Source organism: Sphaeramia orbicularis, chromosome 9 (genome assembly GCF_902148855.1).
Source record: "Sphaeramia orbicularis chromosome 9, fSphaOr1.1, whole genome shotgun sequence".
Lineage (NCBI taxonomy): Eukaryota > Metazoa > Chordata > Actinopteri > Kurtiformes > Apogonidae > Sphaeramia > Sphaeramia orbicularis.
In genome coordinates this window covers 20,486,722-20,510,264 of record NC_043965.1, presented here as the reverse complement: position 1 = coordinate 20,510,264, position 23,543 = coordinate 20,486,722, and the positions used below count along the sequence as shown (strand labels likewise).

General features: G+C 37.5%; 1 protein-coding gene across 1 annotated transcript in view; it reads right to left on the bottom strand.

Annotated features, from left to right (window-relative positions):
• Window positions 1–4,880: 4,880 nt before the first annotated feature.
• oxct1a (3-oxoacid CoA transferase 1a) overlaps window positions 4,881–23,543 on the bottom strand; it is a 54,567-nt gene continuing 35,904 nt past the window's right edge. Inside the window, exons 14-17 of the mRNA XM_030143081.1 lie at window positions 16,408–16,497; window positions 15,381–15,461; window positions 5,866–5,967; window positions 4,881–5,765 (exon numbers count right to left, since the gene is read on the bottom strand). Of these exons, the coding sequence (XP_029998941.1) occupies window positions 5,730–5,765; window positions 5,866–5,967; window positions 15,381–15,461; window positions 16,408–16,497 (309 nt within the window). The 3' untranslated portion in view covers window positions 4,881–5,729. The remainder of the gene's footprint in view (window positions 5,766–5,865; window positions 5,968–15,380; window positions 15,462–16,407; window positions 16,498–23,543) is intronic.

The following is a 23,543-nucleotide window of genomic DNA, read 5'->3' as shown; positions in this document are numbered from 1 at the left end:
TGTTTATTTGCTTCAAAAATTAAACAAATGGTGTCCAGCTGAGTGGATATTTTTGCAATTCCTTGAAAAATAGGTTCATAAAAAAATTCAATCGCAGTGTTTTTTTTTTATGCTTTAAGAGGAATAAAAACACTCACAAAAAAAAAAATAAAAATCTTGATTTATGCATGAAAGGGTTAAATAATTGTCTTGATTGGAAACTGCATAATGCAACAGTTTTTTCAAATACATTTTTTTCTATTTATTTATTTATACATTTTTTAATGGAATTCCTTTTGCAATGGACAGCATTTTTTAAGTAAAACTGTAAAACTTTTTTCCCCTCCAGAGGACAAAAATGCATTGTTGGGTCTCAGGAAAATATTACCTTTTGTACTTTGTGGGATGGTGGAAAAGATGGTTTGTTGTGTTAGTAAATTAGTATTATTAGGGTTGACATCTAATGCCCAGTTAACCTCAGAACCTGTCTGAGATTGTGCATTTGACTGGATGATTGGATGCCCTATGGGAGTGATTCATTAATAATGACAGCAACGATGAGTAATAGATATATTTCACTAGCTGCTCCTCAAAATATGAGTCATCCCAAAACTAGGTCTCAATGATATCACAATTGAGACTGACTAATGTCCTTTTAAAACAAGCTTCCTGATTTTTTAGACATTCAAGTGTCATTTAACCCATTGGAACCCTTTCAGGTCTGCATTCAGGATAGGCCTATTTCAGTGGTAATCTAGATAACCGCCCTGGACTCCACCAATCGATTTTATTTCCCCATTTACAAGATTGACTCTAATGCTGCATCCATGGTTGATCATGAGTGACAAAAGGGAGGGCTGATCATATTAAGCCACTAGATTTACAGGATCAATTGGATCAATTCACAGCCATCCCTAAATGCATCCATAAGACTGTCAAATAATAGGCGTTTGCCAAGATGACCACACAGAATACTAAACTGCAGTTTATCTTCACTACCGGGGTGATGTGTCACCCTGGAAGTATGAGCATAGGGAGGAAGCTGTCAATAAACCGATGAAATAACATAAGGCAAGAGAAAATATATGGCAAAAAGCTTGATTGAAGGACCGATCAAACTGGCAAAGTTACAATCCGAAATAACCACTCAAGCCATGGTTCGATAATGAAATCCTTGGGAGTTCAACATTCATTCCCATGTTTTAGCTCTAATGGTGGAGTCAGTTTTGAAATACCATTTCCATTGTCATTGTTAAGATCAGAAAAAAGGACGTTCGGACGCTGCTGAACATTGCAGGAACTTTGCTTTCCTCTCAGCATGTTCTGTGGACAGTGTCCTGCCCACACTTGAACAGTGGCCCCAAAGTGTACTGTCCTGCCACAAACACAAAATGTTACGCTTTCAGTCAGTAGTTCAGGAGAATTTCACAAAGACTTTGGAAGTTTTTCCTGATGCACCCAAACACCCCAGCATAGCATGAATTCTAAATATTCTTTTGAGACCTGACACCGTTTTAAATGATTATTTTCCCTTTGTTTCTGGATTTGGTGCAGTGCGCCTGCTCTGGATAACACAGGGGTTTGGTGGGTGGGTCTGCGGAGACACACTGCCATTATTCTTCACAATATTTATGCAAAAGGGGTGCACATTTTAACAACAGTGTGGCATATATCCTTTTAAAATATATGTTTCCTTTATTAGTGACAGTGAGAAAGTGATAAGGGAGGTGACAACAAGAGGGGATGACATCCACCAAAGGACCAGGGCCAGGGATCCAACTTGGGTCACTGCAATAAGGTGAGGCACCAGGCTACACCCCTCAGTGTGGTCTATACCTGCCCTACCTGAGGACATTTGTTAAATATAATGTGCCTGCACTTGAAAACCCTTAGCCTTCAGTCCATGCTAGAGCTCTTTTTTCTTTTTTGCACATTCGGACGGACAGTTGGATGACGATCTGATGACGATACCCTGTGGTGAGGGCCAAGGGTAAAAACTTAAAAATGATTTTTAAAAAGAGATTTTTAACCCTTTATCAGACAAGGGGCTATTTTTGGTAATTTCAGCACAAATTACAAGACAGTGACAGTAACAGTTACTGTGAGGACAGTGAGTCAACAATCTCAGGTCCAGTGTGGTCTACAGGGTCTTCAAAGTCCACCTCTGCATGAACAGTGAGTGGACCTGCTTTGTTAGGTACCATGAAGTAATGGTACTAATGTAAGGAATGATGTTCAAAGGGAGAATGTGGATGTTGACAGGTGTCTGGATTAGCTCTTATGTTAATAATAATAATAATAATAATAATGATAATAATAATAATGATACATTTTATTTATAGGCACCTTTCTTGGCATTCAAGGACACCATACAGTAAACATGTAAAAATGTTGTTAAAAGTGATGTTCTAATGTTCTAAAACTTGTTCCTTTCACCTTAGATGTGTTTTTCTTGCATTTTTTTTTTTATATATACTTCTTGGATTTATTTTGTTTTTGTCACTTACGGGTAAGGAACCAAATATGGTAACTTCATTGACTTTGATTTTCTACATGACAATAAAACATTTTGAAACATTTCCAAAAGTCATAAAGTCTTGTTAGGTCCTACAATGACACACTAAGGTTGAAATTTAGAATTTCAGAGTATTTCTGAGTGTCCTATATAGGGTTAAAGTCAAAACATTCACTAATTCATTTATCTTCTGAACCGCTTTATCCTTGAGAGGGTCGCAGGGAAGCTGGAGCCTATCCCAGGCAGTTCATCGGAGGACTGATATATAGAGACAAACAACCAATCACTCTCACATTCACACCTTTGGACCATTTAGATTATCCAGTTAAGTGCATGTCTTTGGACGGTGGGAGGAAGCCTGAGTACCCAGAGAGAACCCACGCAAACACGGGGAGAACATGCAAAATCCACACAGAACGGTCCCCCGTCAGAAATAGATGCATTATGTGTTACAATAACCAACATGGTATCATGACTTATGTAAATATACACACCACTTTTAATTACTGTGTTATCTGTATGCATTATAAGCTTTCCACGTGTATGTTCACGCCGTTACTAGCCCCCTGTCCAACCAGAATTGATGTGTCAAATGCCACACTGATCTTTTCTCCCAAAATTCCACCTTGTCCCTCTCGACAATCTCAGCCTCAACACCCACCTCCCCCAATCCCTCAACGACGGCTTAAGGTCTCCAACTGAAGTGTTTTGGGTGCAGGCTTTAAGGTGAATGTTGTTCCAGACTTTTCCAAGGAAACGCGGGGCCCAATGTGCCAGAAGTTTCATCGATTCATGTTTTGATGGGTAAAAGGAAAAGAATGCCCCATCTTTCAAGAAATATGTCCATATCAAATTTAAGGGTTCTATCTGCACTCTTCTCTTTTGCTTTGTTTTAACCCTTTCATGCATTGCGGTTACTACAGTGGACAGCTATTCTACAGCTGTTCTCTCATATATTCATGAGTTTTGTTGTTTTAGTTGCATATCACCCAACACAGTGAATACTTACGCACCATCTCATACAATTACTGTAACTTGATAAACCTGATCTGCAGTAACATGTTTGAGTGTATATTCAATTGCTAAATGTTATTAGACTGTAATAACTTTTCTTAAACAAAACCTTTTTGTGTGTGTGTGTGTGTGTGGGGGGGGGGGTACATTATCTCCAGGAAGTGAGTAATAAGTAGTATTAGAATATGATAAAATGTGTGACAAAACATCAGATTAGCTGCATTAAAAATGTTTTTATTTCCTAGTTTTCACACAGTATATAACTTTCTGATATTGCGTTTTAAATACATGTTTCTTTGCTTCAAAAATTAAATACATGGTATCCAGCTGAGTGGACATTTCTGTAACTCCATGAAGAATAGGTTCATTAAAAACAATTCAATCGCATTGTTTTTTGTTTTTTTTTGTTATGCCTAAAGAGGAACAAAATCTTCAGGAAAAAAAATCTTGACACTGGTTCTCATAATTCATGCATGAAAGGGTTAACTGATTATTATTTATGTTTTACTGATTATGTTTTAATTGTAATTGTGTGTTTTTAACCTGTTTCTTTTCCATTTTTGTAAAGCACTGTCAATTGCCCCGTGAATAAAATGTGCTATACGAATAAATTTGCCTTGCCTAGGATTAGGAGTTAGGGTTATGTTAACCAGAGATCTTGGAGTAAATTGACGCGCGATCAAATGGCGTTGAATAACACACGAAAATGCATAGATATAGCACACCAAATGCCATGGGAACTGGCGTGACATACAACACCATTTATTGAGATTAGTCTGAAATAAATTTTCTACCATGAGTGTTTATAATAATACTGTAGGCACTGTGGAATATCTTTTGTTGCTATCCAGTTTACAAGTACTCGCTCTGTCTGACATCATCTTATGTTACAAACTCGACCGCCGTTGAAAGAAAAATGAGTCACGTTTTAATGTTTTTTGTTCGCAGCAACAAAAGCAAAGGTTCATGTAGTGTTCATGCACAAACACGCTGAAACTGTGCCATGTTCCTGAAATCCCTTCCACAGAGTTCCAGTCGCAGTTTAAGAAGTAGGTTAAAAATATGTAGGCTTATAGGGTACCACTCTGCTTTGACTCATAAGGGGATGTGCTGGATTAACACAAATAGCCGGTGGCAATGGCCCCTGTCACTTTCTTCCATTTTTCTGCTTGATGATCCAACCTAGTTGATCTTCTTGAGACCAAAAGCCCACTGGCTGAATTCGTGAGTTATGTAACAGCCCTAAGGTAATAGCAGCGCCTTTCTAGTCGAGTGGAGAAATCACATCAAGAATGTCAATGTAAGACCAGCATCCATATATAGAAAACACTAACCTGTAGAGTGTCAGAAGCCATCACGCTCAAAGAAGTCATTTGCTTTCAATCATTTTGTGGTCAGATTTATTGCAATATACAAAAAAAAAAAAGGTTGGGTTTTTTTTTTTAGATAAGAGTTGTTTTCACTCATGAAATCTTTCAAAGTGAGACCATCATTAGTGAGAAACACAATTCCAGTTGTTTAACACAGCACAGAGGTTGGTATTGTGTTCTATATACAAAAGCAGAGAGGACGGGAAATATCTGGGTAAAAAAATATTAAGGCGTTATGTTTTCTACCGAAACAAATCTATTTCTCTCCAACTCTGAAACATGAAAAAAAAAAAAAAAAAAAAAAAAAGAAAGCCAACGTACAGTTTGTCTGAAGTGATGATTAAAGACATGTTTCAGTCAGGCTCAGGTCATATCTGCCTTATATTTTTTTAACCAGGGAAGACGCAAAAAACAAGATGAATCACTTGACCTATACACAAATTTGTTATCTAACTCCTATCAACTATAACCTTCAGTTCTCTGCCAATGTTACAGTTACGATTGAATGATTCACAAGATAAATTACATTCAGAGTTATTGTATATGTGTATGTGTGTTTTTGTTGGCAGTACACATGAAATTATTTGCATTTCAAACAAAACAGAGACTTATTATTTGGTATAACTGCACCAACATGAGTAAAAAAACTAATAACTCTGCATGGTATCAGTTGTAATGCTCTGTCATCTCCCGATATTTGCATGCTGATAACTGAACTGACTGAATGGAGCATTTGTGTTTTATAAGCTTATCTGAAAAGTTCCAGACTTTAAAACCTCCCGATGTTTATCACAGAGAAATTAAATGACACAAACCAAAAAAATACTTCTAACATTCCGGTGCAAAACCATCTAGATTTGCTGCATCGGCTTCAGGTTTGGAGACACCTAGAAGATAACAGACAAAGCAGATGTTTAATGATTGCATCTCTTGAAAATAGATAGAAGTAGATGCGAATCCTTTCAGTGAAGTTATTCTGTCACTCACCTCGAATTCTGTGCCGGTGCATGCCTTGATATCGTCAGGAGTGAGTCCCTCCCATATTTCAATGAGAGTCAAGCCTTTTGTCTTATCCACATCAAACACGGCCTGGTGAACAGGACACAGAAAGAACGTTTTGTTTAATATGTTTGAACCTGGTTATGTGCTGTCGCTGGGGTCACCGATGAGGACTTGGGGGTCCTCAATTATAAAAGTGACCTGAAAGTAATGGCAACCCGCCCCCCCACCCCAGCAAAGAGAACAACAGGAAACAGGCAGAGTACCACTTCAGTGTCGTCCATAAATTACAAAATCACAGTAATTATTGGTGACGCATTCATTATTCATGATGGTGACCGTGAGGGCACCAACTAGACAATTGCAAATTATTGAGCATTTTTATTGCTATTTTGGTTAAATAGCAGGGTGTATCATTTGCAATGACAGGCAATGTTTTAAACTTCTAAAAATAAAAACTAAGAAATTGTTTCTCCTTTATAGCGTAAATGATAAAGCAAACCAATCAATACATCAATACAATGAAATCTGTAAAAGATAAACTGAGTGAATTCGGGCTTATTTCTTGAAAGAAACTTTCAAAAGTTCAGTTTTTTTTATCCTTACTTGAACTAAGTGTGTGGTATTTAAATTTCTGATCCTCAACACTGTAATTTTCTGTGCTTGTCATTTCCTACTTTGCTATTATTAAGATGCCTTTCTGCATAAAATGACCCGTGTCTCCGCTGGAGCTGGATAAGCATGATGCACAGCCAATAGAAGGTAGATGGAAAACTCTGGACTTTATCATTTTAAGAATCATCATGTGGGGGAAAATACTTTGATTGCATCAAAGTATGCTTTGAGACGTACAAAAATTTTATTCAAATCAGACTGTGTTCAAATGCCAGCCTTACAACTCAATTCCACACAGATAATTATTATTATTATTATTATTTTTTTTTTAAATTGGGCTGTCCACATATTATATATATACACACACACACACACACACACACGTATTATATATATATATATATATATATATATATATATATATATATATATGAAGAGATGTACATTATTTTTTACTTACTGTCAGATTCAAATATATTTGAAGCATAACAACAAGATTAAAATTAAGATATAATTTTTTGTCCCAATAGGGAAATATGTCTTGGCCAATAGTGCTGTGTTGCAGCTGTGGTGGTAAACAAAAATAATACAATTACAATACGACACTGTAATCTGATCCCAACTTCAGTCGGCAGTAAACACAGATGACAGGTATACAAAATGGCATAAGTATACAATGTTGATTTTATGTGCACATTATATAATCACATAAATACACATACATGCCAAATCTCTCTTTCTCTCTCTCTCTCACACACACACCAGAACATAAGAGGATATGAAGGACAAAGAATATGAAAAAAATATGTAAAAACATTACACATTAGATTAGAAACTTACAAGACGGACCACAGACAATGGGTATAGATTCCCTGATTAGGGATCACAAATTATGTTTCCAATCAAATGGGATATTAATATTTTACAAAAGTCTGTTGCGTCACAATGCAGGTGTGAAATCATGCAGCTGCGGTACAATATACAGCATATACAACCATCCATTTAGACAGGGAGTGGAATGACATCATTAAGCTTATTTACGCATACAATGCATGTAAGACAGACCAGGCACAACTGATCCCGGTCCTGTTGCTTTTCTCAGCGGGGAATGACAAGCTAAACCGCACTTGCATCGAGGCAGAGGCTGTCAACACTCTGAGCTCATTAGGTCCATACACACAATGACAGGGCAGGAGGCAGATATCTCACTCCAACATAGCAAGACAGATAGAACATCACAATGAGCAGGGGTCTATTGGCAACGCTGACACCAACAAGCATCTCTAATTGTGACAAGGGCCTCTGGTGATTAAAAAGAAATTAAATAATTCAGAAATCACCAGTGGGGGTCAGTAACCTTACTCAGGTGCAACAACAGTGTGCAGATACAGCAGGTGCTTTGTAATGTCAACACGAGCTCACACTACCTGCTCAGAACAGATAAGGCCAAGAAACACAAATGTCAGAGTAGATTTAAACACCATTTGCTGACCCACTTTTGGAAATTTACACTTTACAAATTAGCCTTTTTTATTGCAAAACGCTGATGAGTCACCTTTCTCACAGGCTTCGAAGCCATTACCGTCATTAACCGAAGTGAAACAAGTTAGTCATGAAAAAGCTGCCAGTCTACCCCATGTGTTGTTTGGGTAGGAGTGGGCTGAGAAGTCCTAATAATAAAAATAATACACCATCACCATCCAGACAAGCCCAATGTGTAAGACAAATGAGAGTAACAGATGGACATGTCTAACAGAACTGACTATGTTAACCCCCTTATAAATACACTTCACATGCTTCAAACGCCAGTTGCATTACAATAATTATACGGTGTCGATTTGGCATTAAAAACTCACAGTGGGATCATTACAGAACTTTTTTTTTGAGAGAATAATAACTGCTGTCACTGACATCGCTGTCATTGCTACAATACCACAGATAACACTTTTTCGGGGACTATTATGGTAATTGAATAATTCAGGAGTTGTTCTGCTATGTCCGTGAACGAGTGGGCAATTAGGTTTCTACTTCACTATTTAAAACTGTAAAATACTGTTTCTGTATAACTGTTGACAAGGGAAACAGTAAGAGACATACTATATTAAGACAGCAGCCTTATGAAGTGAAATGATTTACTCCATGTACATGCAATGAACATGAAAACATTCACAATGCACCATTCAGCAACAGTGCTGCAAGCAGAACAGGCTGTAAACAGGGTAAGGTGGTTAAGATGAAACAAATGGCAGCATGGTGCCAAAAAGACCCAGCCTTATAGAGCAGCTGCAGAGACACAGCCTGAGGCAACAGGTTCCCTACCACCTTGGGTTTTAAATCAAAGATAGCAACTCTATTTAGGAAAACACTTGAATTGCCATAGCTTGTGGACATTGCAAGCCAGCAAGAATGCACTGCTGATAAAAATATACTCTGTATTTCATTGCTTGAACATTTGCCTGTGTGGAGGGAAAATAATATTTTCTGGCAGTTTCTGAAGGCTTCAGTTACTGCTCTATTTTGGAAACAAAATAAGCAATTAGTAAGCACTGAAGAACTAATTTAGTATAATCATTAGCAGGTTTATTACAGGCCCTAAATGCCACAGGGTTTGTATTGCAAAGGACTGTATGTTTCCTCTGCTGATTATTACACTCTGTATTGCATAAAAAATGAAACAATTTCACTGGCTTTTATGACATAAAAAAAAGATTAACAAATGAGAATTCAAGCAATATTCGACAGAACTGACATACTGTTGTAGATACTTTGTTTACTGGAAAGGAAACTAGGGATGCACCAACATGCACACCCTAACCTAATAAATAAATGAATAAACAAAAAAATCAATAAATACATAAATACATATATAAATTCTTTTCAAAAGTAAGATTCCATTGGATAATTACTGCAATTATCAATGTTTCAGCTGCAACATGCTCTTTAACTGTAACTGATACAGTGATTAACTTCTCTTTTCTTAAATAAACATCAGGTGTTTATGAAATGTTGTGATATTTGTATGCCACTGCATAAATACCCCATGGCATAAAGGAGGCCGCAATGAATGGGTCCTGTTATCAATATTAAAATATTGTATATTTGCTGGGCAGTGTATATCAGCTGAACATTTGCTGATATTCACCTTTCTGCCTTCTGCCCATTAACAAATAAGACATTTATCTATAGTGTTACACCAGAGATTGCACTCTGCACTGCTACTAAAGGAAAAACACATCTGATCTTAACTAAATTAGGTGTGCTGATTCCAAATCTAGCTAAATTTTGAGCTATGTGACCTGGATAAAAAAACAAAAAAAAGAACAAAAAAAACCCCTTTTTTTTTTCAATCTTGCGCCAACACCTTTCATTGAGTATTCACAACCTGAAGATTACATGCTCAAACATATGAACATCAAGCCCAACAAAGAATAAATCTAAGAAGCAGAGTCCCTTAGCTTGGATTCAAATTGTTCCAAAATGTGTCAGACACTGTCTCTTGTGTTTGTAGGTTGTAACAGTTTCCCATCATAGGAACCAACAATAACCTCCAAGTTTGGGCTAAAGCCCCTTGGTACCTGGTTTCTCTTTCAGAAATATCTGGATAAAATCATTTACCATGCTCATCACTTACATCACAAAAACTGTATGGAGAAAAAAAAAAACAAGGTGAGTGGAGTCAGTAGTTTTGGATGACATTCTGCATCCAAGCATATGTTTTTAACATAGCCTCATCTAGATAATGTGGAAAAGACAGAAATCCAGATGGACATAAAGAGGAAATGACAATATGTTGAGGGATAGAAGAAAATAAGAGAAGTTATGAATGGTTGAAAGTATGTACTGAAGTCATTAAGGAGAAAGCAAAAAGGCTGGGGATGTAACAAGAGAAGAGAATGCTAATGGAGAGTGAAGGAGAGAAAGCAGCAGGAGATGAAATGAGGAAGGTCGAGCAGAGGAGGTGGTACCATCGCTGGCAGGGCCGTCAAAAAAGCTTTAACCTTTATAAATGTTGACAGAAATCTGCTCGCTATGAATTGTTGTGTAATCATAACAAAAGCAAGCTGAGCAGATAAGGACAGACAGTGGGGGAAAGAGGACAGAAAGCCACTGTTGGACTGTGCCCCTGACAGGTCATGTTTTCAGAGAGTGACTCCAAAAGCAGTCAGTACCAGAGGGTTAGAGGGAACTGACCACCGAGGGAAAGGACACAAAACTGCACTGGCACCGAGCTCCTCTATCCACTGAACCTTTCACATTCTTACCTCCTGCACATTTGATTTATTTATTTTACAAACAGCAGCTATACATCTCAGGTTTTCTACCACCTCCTTTCTCCATAATTGCAGTTTCCAACTTGCACTCACCTTATTCCACCTTTACAAGAACATCTTACAGTATTCTTGGAATAAGTACGGAATAGCCTTAAGTGAAACGTCGGTGATTAAAATCCCATTTGACTGGATTTACTAAAGCCAGGGGAATTTTATTCAAAAATACTCCCGCTCCTCCTCACACTGTCAGTTTTTCCTTTCATAGTGTTTGCTCCCAGGTGAGACAACACATCACTTTAAGGAGGATTATATCAGGTAAGGTAAACATTTCTTTATTCAGTTTAACCTCAGAGGTAATGAGAATTTCAGGTCACCTGAATACACTGGGCAACAAAAGAAAACTTTGTTTGCTACTGGAGGAAAAACCTCTGATCTTGATTGAAACTGGCATTCTGATTCCAAATATGAAATAGGAATTCCTCCAGCAGGGGTCTGATTTATGAACATGCAAAAAACAAACACTCATATTCCAATCTTAGGTCAGTGCCCCTTATCGTGTATTCACAATCAAGAGATAATATGTACTAAACCAGTCACATTAACTTATAGATGTGAGCATCAGGTCCAATGAGGAAAAAGCCTCAGTACCAGAGATCATCAGCTTGGCTCAGAATTGTTCCAAAATGTTTCAGACATGGTCTTTTGTGCTTGTGGGCAGTGACAGTGCTGGAGTGACAGTAATATCCTTCATACTGGGGTTAAATTGCATTTGGTTTCTAGTATCTATTTCAGAAACATCTTTAAATTGTTCACCTTGTTCGACACTTACATCATCCAAACTGGGTGGAAAAAAAAACAAAAAGTTTGAGAATTTGAGTAACATTCTGCATCTCTTCATATTCTTTTATCATGTCCTCAACTAGTTGCTCAGAATTTGGGGTGCTATGGTTAGCCAGAACATTTTGCACCACTTGTAAATAGGAATCCCAAGCTGTTAGTACCGAAGCACTGAGCTTTGAGGAGAATATGGAATCAACAATGAATTCTCCAATCTGGAGTCCAAAGAAAATTTAAGCTTCCAGCTTTGCACCACTTTGGACTTGTCATAGAAGATTCTAGCTATAATTATCTATAAGCACAAATCTGAATGAGCACACAAAAACGACTGATAGGGTGGAAGCAAAATACCTTGTAATTCCAAAAGGAGGACACAGACATGGTCAGGGTTTTGTGCCTCCCCTAATAGACAGTGAACAAGATTTTTAAGAGATCTGTGCACATATTTCTGTCATGTTTGGCTAGTACCCCTCACTGTTCAAAAAACAACTTCTAATGGAAAGAAGTCATACCTTTCTTTTGTTGTCAGGTTAAGCTATTCACGCCTTTCAGTTCACTGCAGCTCGACTACAGCCTTGGCAACAGACAGTTGTTGTACACAGTTACAGTTGTACTGAATGACAGCAGGTGTTGTATAATGATAATATAACATGCTGCGTACTTTTAGGACCCCTCAGCCAAATATAACGTAAGCTTCTGTTGAAAGGTACTGCCCCATAATTTAGATTAGATTGTCTTTGTGTGAAACTTATTACATACATATTTATATTTGAAAGTACTCAGATATTATAACTGCACACAACACAAGGCCATTTCCCTTGAAAAAGTATTTTCAATAGGCTTCTACTCCGTACCAAGATGCATCCACAGTATACATTTGGTTGCAAATATCTCAATGGATTCTTCAGATTATGTGATTATGTCGTTGAATGGACAGACAGGACGGATGGATGGACAGATGACAAAATGATTACAATACCCCATACCCAATACCCATACCCATAAAAACTGCACAATCTCAGAGATCTCTGTCAGGCTGAACCAAATTGTTCTTTCAGTTATTGAAAGATTTCAGATCAGGAAGAACTTAAATACAAACAACACTAGTGTGATGTGTTGCTAATAGGCATGTGCCTATGTTGGCATGTGCATCACTAAAATGCTATGATATGATGGAAAGTTCTGATTTCAGATTTGGAATCTTTGTACCTGATTAAGGTAAAATCTGGCATTTTTCTTCAGGTAACAAAATCATGACCAGTTGACTAGTGGTATCTGCCATGGGTGACTGTATTGAGAGAGCAACAGTGATTTGTTTACAAGTACTATCTGTCTAGTTTGATGTGACAATTGACAATAAATACTGTCAAAATAGTATTGATTTGTACTTTATTTGATTTGACAATAAGCTCAAAGGCATCTCAGTGAAGATTTATGTCAGAGCAGACTTTAATGGATCAATCATTCTTGTCCAAAACATTCCCTAGAATTTGTTAAATGCTCGTTTGTCTTGTAAAACTTTTCAATCAAGTGCCCAAGCCACGCAACAAGAGAGTATAAGATGTGACTAACATGTCACATAGAATAAGAATTAACAACATTACAAGGGGCCACGAGGCAGGATGGGAGTATCAACAAAACGCATAATTAGAAACCCAACCCCAACCAGGAAAATTAAAAAAATAAATAAATAAATAACAAGATCAATAACCAGCTGCCTTACTGAAATCAGACTAAATGAATCCTAATTGAATAAATGTAATTTCCTCCCACCCATATCACTATTGGATCACCAACTGCTGTGTGGCTGGTTTTTTGCTTGTGTGTCTGTTGAAGTCTGTGAGAAAGTACAGTTTTGAGATGAAGACATAATATACATGTATGATTTCATGTTTGATTGTACTTAGTGTCACAATTTGTCACCATATTCGGGACATAATTGCTATACATATAATAACTGCATATGCATTGTTACCCCGCCCCCCGAAGGGGAGGCAAGGGGTATTGTTTGTGGTTCGGTTTGTTTCTTTGTTTGTTAACACTCTAGCAGCAAAACTATTGATTGAATTCATACAAAATTTGGTTTATAGATTGCCAGTGACCCAGAATAGATCTCATTACATTTTGGGAAAAGTAGGTCAAAGTTCAAAATTTTTCTAAAGTTTTAAAATCCTTTTCCTTCTCCCATTTACTTATAATGGGTGAAATTTCACATGTCTATAAAAACATCAATTTTGTTTCAATTTACTTCAAACTTGGCACAGATATAGAGGCAACTGATATGCTGACATCAGATGGATCGATGCAAAAATAAGCTACAGTGAGTGGGAGGGGTGGGGTTTGTTGTGCCTGGCACCACTTGTTTTAGTTATGGAGTCAATCTTGGTGGGAAATTGTCACACAATGTAAAGAGTCATCTCTCAACTTATGGAGAAAGCATCTAAAAATATGAGGGTGAAATACAAAGCAAATAAAACTTTGAATTAAATAGAAGTATTGAACACATGACACCGAGATAAGAATACTACATTGGTAACCTTTCCAAAAATTGCCAAAATATTTCACTGTAACTCACAATTACTACATGCTGGATGAAGCCAGAGGGACACTTAGGGTAAAAAAAGTCAGTGGGATAAACCCTCAGGGGGAATAGAACACAAAACGTTAATCAATCAGGGATCTGTGTACAAACTTGCCAAATCTGCAGGTGAGTATAGAATTGTTTACACTGTGTAAAGGCTCAATAACTGCAGGTGTAACAATCTATTTTAGGCAGGGAAAGTACAAACAGTTGAACACACAGCTACCCAGGAAAGTACAGTAACAGAACATTCTCCTGCCGTCTGCACAATACTAATTAGCCTTGTATAGAATGCTGGTTAGTAAGAATCCCCTTCTACACCTCATTATTACACAATAATAAACTGTAAAAAACAAAGATGACACTTATACCAATATTGTGTGAAAAATGCTCCCAATAATGCAGAAATAATATTTCTATGCTACAAAGTTAAATAAACCCAATGCACAATGTCCTCATCTGCATCCAGGCCCAAAGTCTTACTCATCTACAGGAAATATTAGCTCCAATCCTTAGTGTCCAGTTCAGATTTGTTGCTTTGTTTGGCTGTTCACATTACTTAAAAAAAACGTGGACAAAATTAAATACCAGCATCAACTAGTCATTGTCCACAACTAACCCAAAAACACAAAAAAACAACACACTGATATATTGAGGCCGCTGAAGTCGTGTTAACACATTCATTTATAAGTTGAGGTGCAGTGAAAGCCAGCGAAGGATAACGAAGATGGAGCTACCAGGCAGGAGGCAAAGGAGAAGACCAAAGAGGAGATTTATGGATGTGGTGAAGGAGGACGTGCAGATAGTATGTGTGAAAGACGAAGATGCATGGGACAGGGTCAGATGGAAGCAGATGATTTGCTGTGGTGACCCCTGAAGGGAGCAAAGTAATAGCAGATACTACTTTTTCTCTGATATTCACCCCCCTGCCCCATCCGTTTTACAAGTGTAGGGAGTCACTTATTTGGAGAAAAATAAATAAATAAATAAAACAGATAAAAATAATTCAGATTAGGGTCCTTTGCCTGCAGTCTTACTATAGTATATACTGGTGAGTGTAGTAACCATGAGTAAGCAGCCAAACATTCTGACTAATAGGCCATTATTCTTTCATGCCTTCCACCTCCTGCCATTTCTGATTTAGTTTGAAGAAGGCTTGAAAATATAAATATGCAAATTAAACAAACAGTTTTACATACTTTTTCCGTGATGATCCGATCCACACACTGCTTCCCTGTCAAAGGCAGGATGCATTTGTCCAATATTTTGTGTTTTCCTCCCTGAAAGAAAAGGGCAGCTAGTTAAAAAAAAAAAAAAGGAATAAAAAAGGTCATTTATTCAGTTACGCCAGTGAAGCAGGTCTGTCATGTCAGTGTCTCAAATATTTGCTGGGATGTAACTTCAAGTGTCATATATCCAGGGATACAGCTGGTTGTGTAGACCCATCTATTACCCCAAGGATACACAGCAGATAATCTATGAAGGTGTGTGTCTACTTCCCCACCAGTCATCTTTAAGAACAAGTGCATATCCCAGCGCCTTGGACGCTGTTTAAGAAGCACCCATCATACATCACACATTTCCTCTCCCTGCCCCATCATGAATGAAAACAGGCTTCAGAGCAGTAAATTTATGCTCACCTGCTGCACCATCTGGACTATAGCTGGGCGCCAGACAGGCTCCCATTAGCAAAAAACAGCATGCTTCTGTGAATACAGAACGTTACATTGCCCTTGCATCATATCAGTCTGGACTTTCTAAAAGTAAACCAGTTCAGCCGTATTGGTTACTGCGATTGTCAGAAGCCCTATTGGGTTGTTCAACTCTGGCTGATATACTAGTTTCAGTAATCAGCTGGTCCAACAACGGCAAGTCCAATTCTAGATTTGGATTTAAATTAGCTGAAGATGAACAAACAGGAGATGGCTTGTGTGTAGAACCTCATCAAGATGAAATGGTGCTCTGGTAAAGAGGCATTACGCAATCCATTAACACAATTATCCTTAATCAGTCATAACACTCACACTTGTTATTGCAGGAAGCGGATACTAGAATTGCTTATGGTGGTACTAACACAGGAAAAGAAAATTGCCAATTTAATATAACCTGGATACCTGTGAAAGACAAGGAGTCATTGGGGGTAATTTGTAAAAGTAATGTTAGCTGAACAGGCATGCCGTTGACACAAATGAGAGTGGGCTTCCATAATCTCACGTGTATACAAACCTTTGCAGAATGCTCCATGGTTACCACCACCTTCGTTCCAGCACTCGCCACCAAATCCATGGCTCCTCCCATTCCTTTTACCATCTTACCCTGACAAATGGAGAAGAGAAATAGATTAACTAAGATTTCAGGTGCATCGTTAAATGAAGGTTAGACCCAAAGGAACAGTTGACAACAAAACTGAACCCAACCCAACACCTTTACTTATGGTTTTGAAAAGTAGCAGAGGAAAAGAATTATAAATGAATCCTGCTACACAAAACAGTCAAAAACACATAATTTATTTAAAGAGATGGAAAGACATGGTAGCATTACTGTTATTCTCTCACTTACAGTACCTACACTAGAAAGCTGTAAAAAGAAAAAAAGTAAAAAGCTATTGAAAAATACACAAGTTTATAAAGCGTCTTTGTGGCTCCCTGCCTGCAATGCACGGATATCTTCTAAGGCTTTGAGCTCAGTAAAGCTTTACTTTATGCTCACACTCATAAGACTTTGAAAATATTCACACACCAAGGCAAAAGACACACAAAAGAGATTGCGATGGATCATTAGTGTGCAGAGAAATGTGCTGAGGCCAATGTGGCAGTCTGACATGTTGATGCCCATTAAGGATCAGAAAATGGACTAGTTATATCCATCCCAAAATATCCAGTTTATCTTAAAGGGCACAAAAGCTCATCCATGAATTCTATAATTGAAAGTTCTGATTGGGTACTGAGCCATAATTTAAGATGACAGGGGGTGACACAAAAATGGACATTATAGGTTTCAAACTACTTCAGAACAGCAGTATCCCACAGGATTGTGAAACTCAATTTTAAATAAATACGATTTCTCCAAACGAAGGCACTCTGGCAGATGGTAGGTTCTTTTTTTTTATTAGATTTCTTCATTGCTGTTTCAGTGTTTGAACACATAGTAAAAAATAGTTTCAAAAAAATCTTTTTGTACCTTGCTCGATGGATTAAAAAAGTAAGTCACAAGGTAGCAGAAATTTGTTGGTGAATTATTTTAGTGTCATTTCTCATCTGAAATTACATTCACCCATCTGGTATTTCAGCGGGAGCAGGAATGCCACAGTCAAATATCTCCAAACCTGTGTAAATTAAAAAAGGATTTATCTGCACAGACAGATACCTCGAAAAGGAGAGGGAGAAAACGCTTTAGTTGTGCAAAGCAAAACTTAGAGAAAACTGCATAAGAAAAAAACGCAAAGTGCATTTTATGGATAAAAGGAGCAGGACCTGAAATAACAGGGAATAACTGTGCCTTCTTTCAGCAGCTACAGTCCGACTGGGAATCAAACCTTCTACTTTCTAGCTTGAAGGCATAAGTGCTATAACACCTTGCCATGAATGTTAAATGAAAATGGCTCAATGCAAGCCTGGTTAAGTTTAAATTACTAGTAACTTCAAGAGGACTGCATTGCTACAAAGTGACAAAAACAATTTAAAAAATGCGTAAAAGTACAAAAGACCACAGTTTCTCCCACTAACGCATGGCACGCTGAGGCAGAGAAACAGATTGACAACTGCAAAAATCGGCAGAGTAGAAAGAATGCAGGGAAGAATTTACGCATTACCTTGAAACCACTTCTTAAAGAGACACTTTTGTTTCTCTTTAGAATTATTTAAATGGATGTGACACCTCTGACTGTTCAAATGAGCAGTAAATCTGTTTCTAGTTTTCATGGAGTAAAGACAACTTTCGTAAAAAAAAACAAAAAAAACCCAACAAAAAACATTGTAATACATCTGAAATGAAACTAAGAAAATCTGAAAGATCATCAACGAGACTGAAATGCCAGCTAGCTTAGAAATTCGTCTTCAGGTCTCTCATTGTTTCCAATAAAGGAGCTTTCCAAATAAGGAAGGCTGACATGCAGATATGGCCACAGGGTGACGGCTGAGTAACTGAATTAAAATCCCATTTGCTCATCAATCATGTGAACAGCCTGCATTGCTCTCTGCTCGATAACCAGAGGATATATATGCCAAGTGTGGTGCATCATAAGGGTTCTGTCTGCCTCCAGGGAGGCCAGCTGGGTAGAGAAGATATCAGCTGAGAGCGGAAAGAGAGTTGGGAAAGGGAAGGTGGAGTAGCAGAAGAAGGAAAAACACAGATGGAGGATATGGGAGAGGGTGCATCCGTTGAGGAGGTTCCATTTTCTGCACTCTTTATTATACATTCTCCAGGGATACCAACTGAAAAACTACTATAAAACCACTAAATTCAGTGTTGTCAAATATGATCCATAAATACAGTCTTTTCTATGTTCAAACACAATTTCTCCATGTTTTTTTCAATGGAGTGTTATTCCACAGGAACAGTGTCCTTTTTCATATGATCAATGGTAATGCACTTTCTGACAGTCAAAGGGATCTGTGGTGTGAGCACAGGCTTGAGGGGAATAACACTGCCTGACCTGAGAGCGGCGTTCCTGGCTTTAAAGCCAGTGTGTCAGACACCTGCTAATGCACTCCACTCTGCAGTTACGATGAAGTTAATCAAAGAGGGCACCTGCTTTAAAAAAAAAAAAAAAAAAAAGATAAATAACACCAGTTTGGAGTCTGGATATGATTAAAAGACATATGAAGGAGCAATGAGTTTTTGAGTTGATTGTGTTGCTACAGTGACAGTGCCCTGAGGATCACCAAGTACCCCACCCATACCTGTCATGAACCGTTCTCTCTTTTGCCCTCAGGATGAAGATACAGAAGTCTTAACGTGCATGACAGTGAGCCAGTTTTTACCCAACTGCTGTCAGACTGTTAAACACACATAAACGTCACAGATAAACAGTGCAATATACAGTGAGATCTCAAATGCACTGTGTAATATTGACTTGGGCTATATTCAGTGCAATACTTTTTAACATCAGATGAGTACAGTTTATTTCTTTTTATCACAGATTTTATCGTGTGCATTATTTATTTATGGATTTTTATATTGACTATTTTACTCTGTCTACAAGTGTTTTATCTGTGTGTTTTTAGAACCCAAAGCATCGTCATATTTTTTTTAAATGACATGTATGATAGGAATGTTTAAATGACAAATAAAGAATCTGAATCTCCAGAGATTATGAGTTCATCCATTTCTACATCAAGTGAGTGGATTCAGCAAACTGTTGCAAGCATCATGTGACTGAACACCAGCTTTGAAATGAAAGAACATAGACTAAGTGCAAGTGCTGCCCATGGATCACCATTCACCATTCACCTTGTGTCCATTTGTAACCCATAAAGACCCAAATATCCATCACCGACCAAAACCATCTACTGATCTAAAATGTTAAATACCTGTTGATCCATTAATCCTATCAATACATGTAAATAATTGGTGTAAAATGCAGTTTGTCATCTTTTCATGGTCATCAGATATGACCCATTTGGACGTTCAGAGGCTCCGTAGTGAATGTGGAAACACCGTCATCTTCTACAACATTAATTCACCAGTAAAACCCATGGAGTGGATGTAAATGCTTGGTTTATGTTCAATTAATGATATATTTTACTGAAAAAGTCACTTTTTTAGCAGTTTCCTCTGTTTCTGACATAATAACCCTCAACTTTAATCTGAGGTTTGTTTTTTTAAATCCACAACCACCACCCTTCTTTGGAGGACAACAGTATTTTTAATTATAGCATGTGTTTGTTAACATCTCAAACTTTATATTCACATGTTCATCTATTCCTTGCTTGTATACATATGTGTAGAGGGAGGGCTCATATAGACGAAAGTGTACAGGGACAGGACGAGACAAGACAGTGGGACAAAACAGACATGAGACAAGACGGTGGGACATCCCAGCTAAGTGGTTGCTGTTGAAAACATAAAAAAACAAGTGAAAGACATGACAACAAGTAAGACAAGACAAAAACAGATACTAACTAGAAGCACTCGGAGAGCGCAGATGTCTGCCAAGGCAGATCAGTGCCCCGGATTTGGATGAAAATTTCAGGAAATGTTGATACTGGCACAAGGAACAAATTATTAAATTTTGGTGGTGATCGGGGGTGGGGGGGCACGGGGGCCCACTGATCGGCCTTGGCGGAGGTCCGCGCTGTCTTGTCTAGAAAAGCACTCGGAGAGCGCAGACTGCCGCCAAGGCCGATCAGTGGGCCCCCGTGGCCCCCCAACCCTCCCCGATCACCACCAAAATTTAATCATTTGTTCCTTGTGCCAGTATCAACATTTCCTGAAAATTTTCATCCAAATCCGTCCATAACTTTTTGAGTTATCTTGCACACGGACATACAAACAAACCAACGCCGCCAAAAACATAACCTCCTTGGCAGAGGTAATTACATATTCATCATTATACATGGTTGTGTGCGTGCGTGCGTGTGTGTGAGAAAAAAAAAACAAAAACAAAAGAAAGAAAGAAAAGACAATGGAGTTGGTAACAACAATAAATGGTAATAAAAACAGAGGAAAAAAACCAACCTATTATCATTAACAACAGTGGTAATATTAGTGATGATATTAGCAAAATGAATCATATTGAACCAGAATTCATAACCAGTAGCACTAAAAATAACAGCCAGATAAACGGTGTTGGTAGAAATTGCTAATAATGTTATGGTTGTACAAGGGGTACCTCTTACAGAGACAAAATGGTCATTTGTTTTCAGGCAAATTGCTGAGTAAAGACAAAAAGAAAAGCAAAAGAATAAACAAATATTAATATTAGATAACAAACTGGAAGAAAACTCCGAGGCACTCTCTTTAAACATTAAAATGCCTTTATTACCATGGCATGGTCATATCTAGACCTTAAAAAACACTTCTACTTCTATGCGTTTCGGCTTCAAGCCATCATCAGGAAGTCAAAAAGTTTTGACTTCCTGATGGTAATAAAGGAATTTTAATGTTTAAAGACAATGCCTTGGAGTTTTCTTCCAGTTTGTTATCTACTTTATGAATCCCTTTTTCCAAAGAGCACCTCGAACAAACTCTTTTTTGGTCCTAGAAGCATTCGTTCCCATGAATTTTTTAAAATATTAATATTAATCTGAGCTTTTATGAACATGTACATGATCAGTAAATTTAATTCAGGAAGATACCTGATTTATACTGATAAAATGAAAAATACAGAGCATAATATTATAATAAATGGTGATAAATTACTTAAGAAAGGTTAGATATACAGAAAATTTCATTTGGGAACTGACAGAAAACACTTTTACATACAAAATGAGTGGATTACTATAAAGAAGAAGATCTCTCAGAGAAAACCCATGTCTGTTAAGTGCAACAGCCCAGTTTTAGTCTCATTCCACAAATTACAAATGATGTCATATGTTTTCTTTATTTCTCCAGCACAAGTCTGATTGGTTTATTGTTGGTCTATGCCCTGCCCTTCCTCACATTTATGTGAAAATTGGTGCAGTAGAGGTGCATGCTTCTGACAGACTGGAGTGATCACATAAAATCCTCTGCAGAGGTAAAAAGAACACTGCTGCAGAAGGTTACAAAGGGGTATGGGTTCTGTTTCAGCATTTTCAGTATCATCTTTGACCTATATTTCTGGGAGGGATGGCATTTGCCTGTATCTGATTTGCAGCTTTGCATGTGGTTATGTGAGTCAGCTTTGATCTATGCTGCTCTGTGCAGAAAAGTCAAACATATCATGATTAGAATGCTGTGATAAAGATCAAATTTAGGAAATGGTTTGATGGGAAAAGCAAATGATCTAGGCTATTCCATCCTGTTCAGCAATTTTATCCAGTTCACTCGCCCCTAAACTTTGGTTGCCTGTTATATTTATGTCTGGTTAGACGTGGTTGTTAGGCTTCAAAATATATCCGTGTAAGCCAAAAATTGCACTTTCATATCATACCTCACACCAAAAGCATCTCAGATTTACAGAATCCCATTTTTACCAAATCGATAATTTCACAGAGACTCAGGGAGATCTGGCCTTTTACCGACACAACCTGCTGGAAGGCACGTTTTCTTTATGTGAATAAATGTATGACTGCTTTCCCCAAATCTGTTTGAGTTCCTAAAAAGAACAGGGTATTTTAATCATTTCATTAATACAGCTTTGATGATATTAACCTGGCTGGTCTGAGTAAAGCCCTAGAGGTTTTAATTTCCTAACCGCTTCGCTTGTGTCCATTTGCCTGCTTAAATCCTAGCGTTTCAGAAGCAGTATGAGTCAGGGGCACCAGGGGAACTCAAAGCTTGTGTCTAAAAAGATTATATCAGGACTAAACTATAAAAATATGGAGCATACTTTTCAGTTTTGTTTACTTCTACACAGTAATAACTTTTGTTCAAGTGCTTAAGTGCAATATGGGAAAGAAATATTCACCACATTTTTTTTTTACATTTTGCTATGTTATGCTAAATTATACTATATTACACTATGTTATGTTATGTTTTATTTATTAATAATTTACAGTGCAAGCCTACTAGTGATGCTTCATCTTCAATTTCTTCTGCTTCCAGTGATCAATTCGGTCCAAATGAAAGCCTAATTTTTACACTATGTTTTGCCTTTACAGTATTATTGTACTGTATTATATATTATTCCTTGTGCACGGCAACAGCTTCATCTGAGAAATTTCCCAGTACATGGCTCCATTCGTCTTCCTTTCAATAATATGGATTCTGATACCCCCATGAGAAGTAGCCCCATACCATAATCTGTCAACATGTAAGCATCACTGTTGATATGGGAAGTCATTACTGTGTTTAATTTAGCAAAATTTATAGGGATGCACCGATACCAATTTTTCCAAACCGAATACAAGTATTTAAATTAGATTATTTGCCGATACCAAGTACCGATATGAGTACTTAATAATACCATTACAGTTCTTAGTTACTTTTGAAAATGCGCTTTATTGTCATTGTCATTAGTCAAAGTGCTGCTACTGATATTTAATGTGTTGGGATGAATGTTTTCCCAATCAATCCACCAGAGGGCGTCGCTCTTAATTAACCATATTTGACAAATACCACAAAGAAAAGTAAAGTTTTTTGAGAAGAAGAAGAAAGGCAGTAATAACAAATATGGTGACGACAGAGGAGGTAATATTAATGTGGACGCTAATGTTGATATTGATGAGGGTAGTTGTCATAAATATGTCAGTAGTTTTTCTCTAACTCACAGTTGCTCT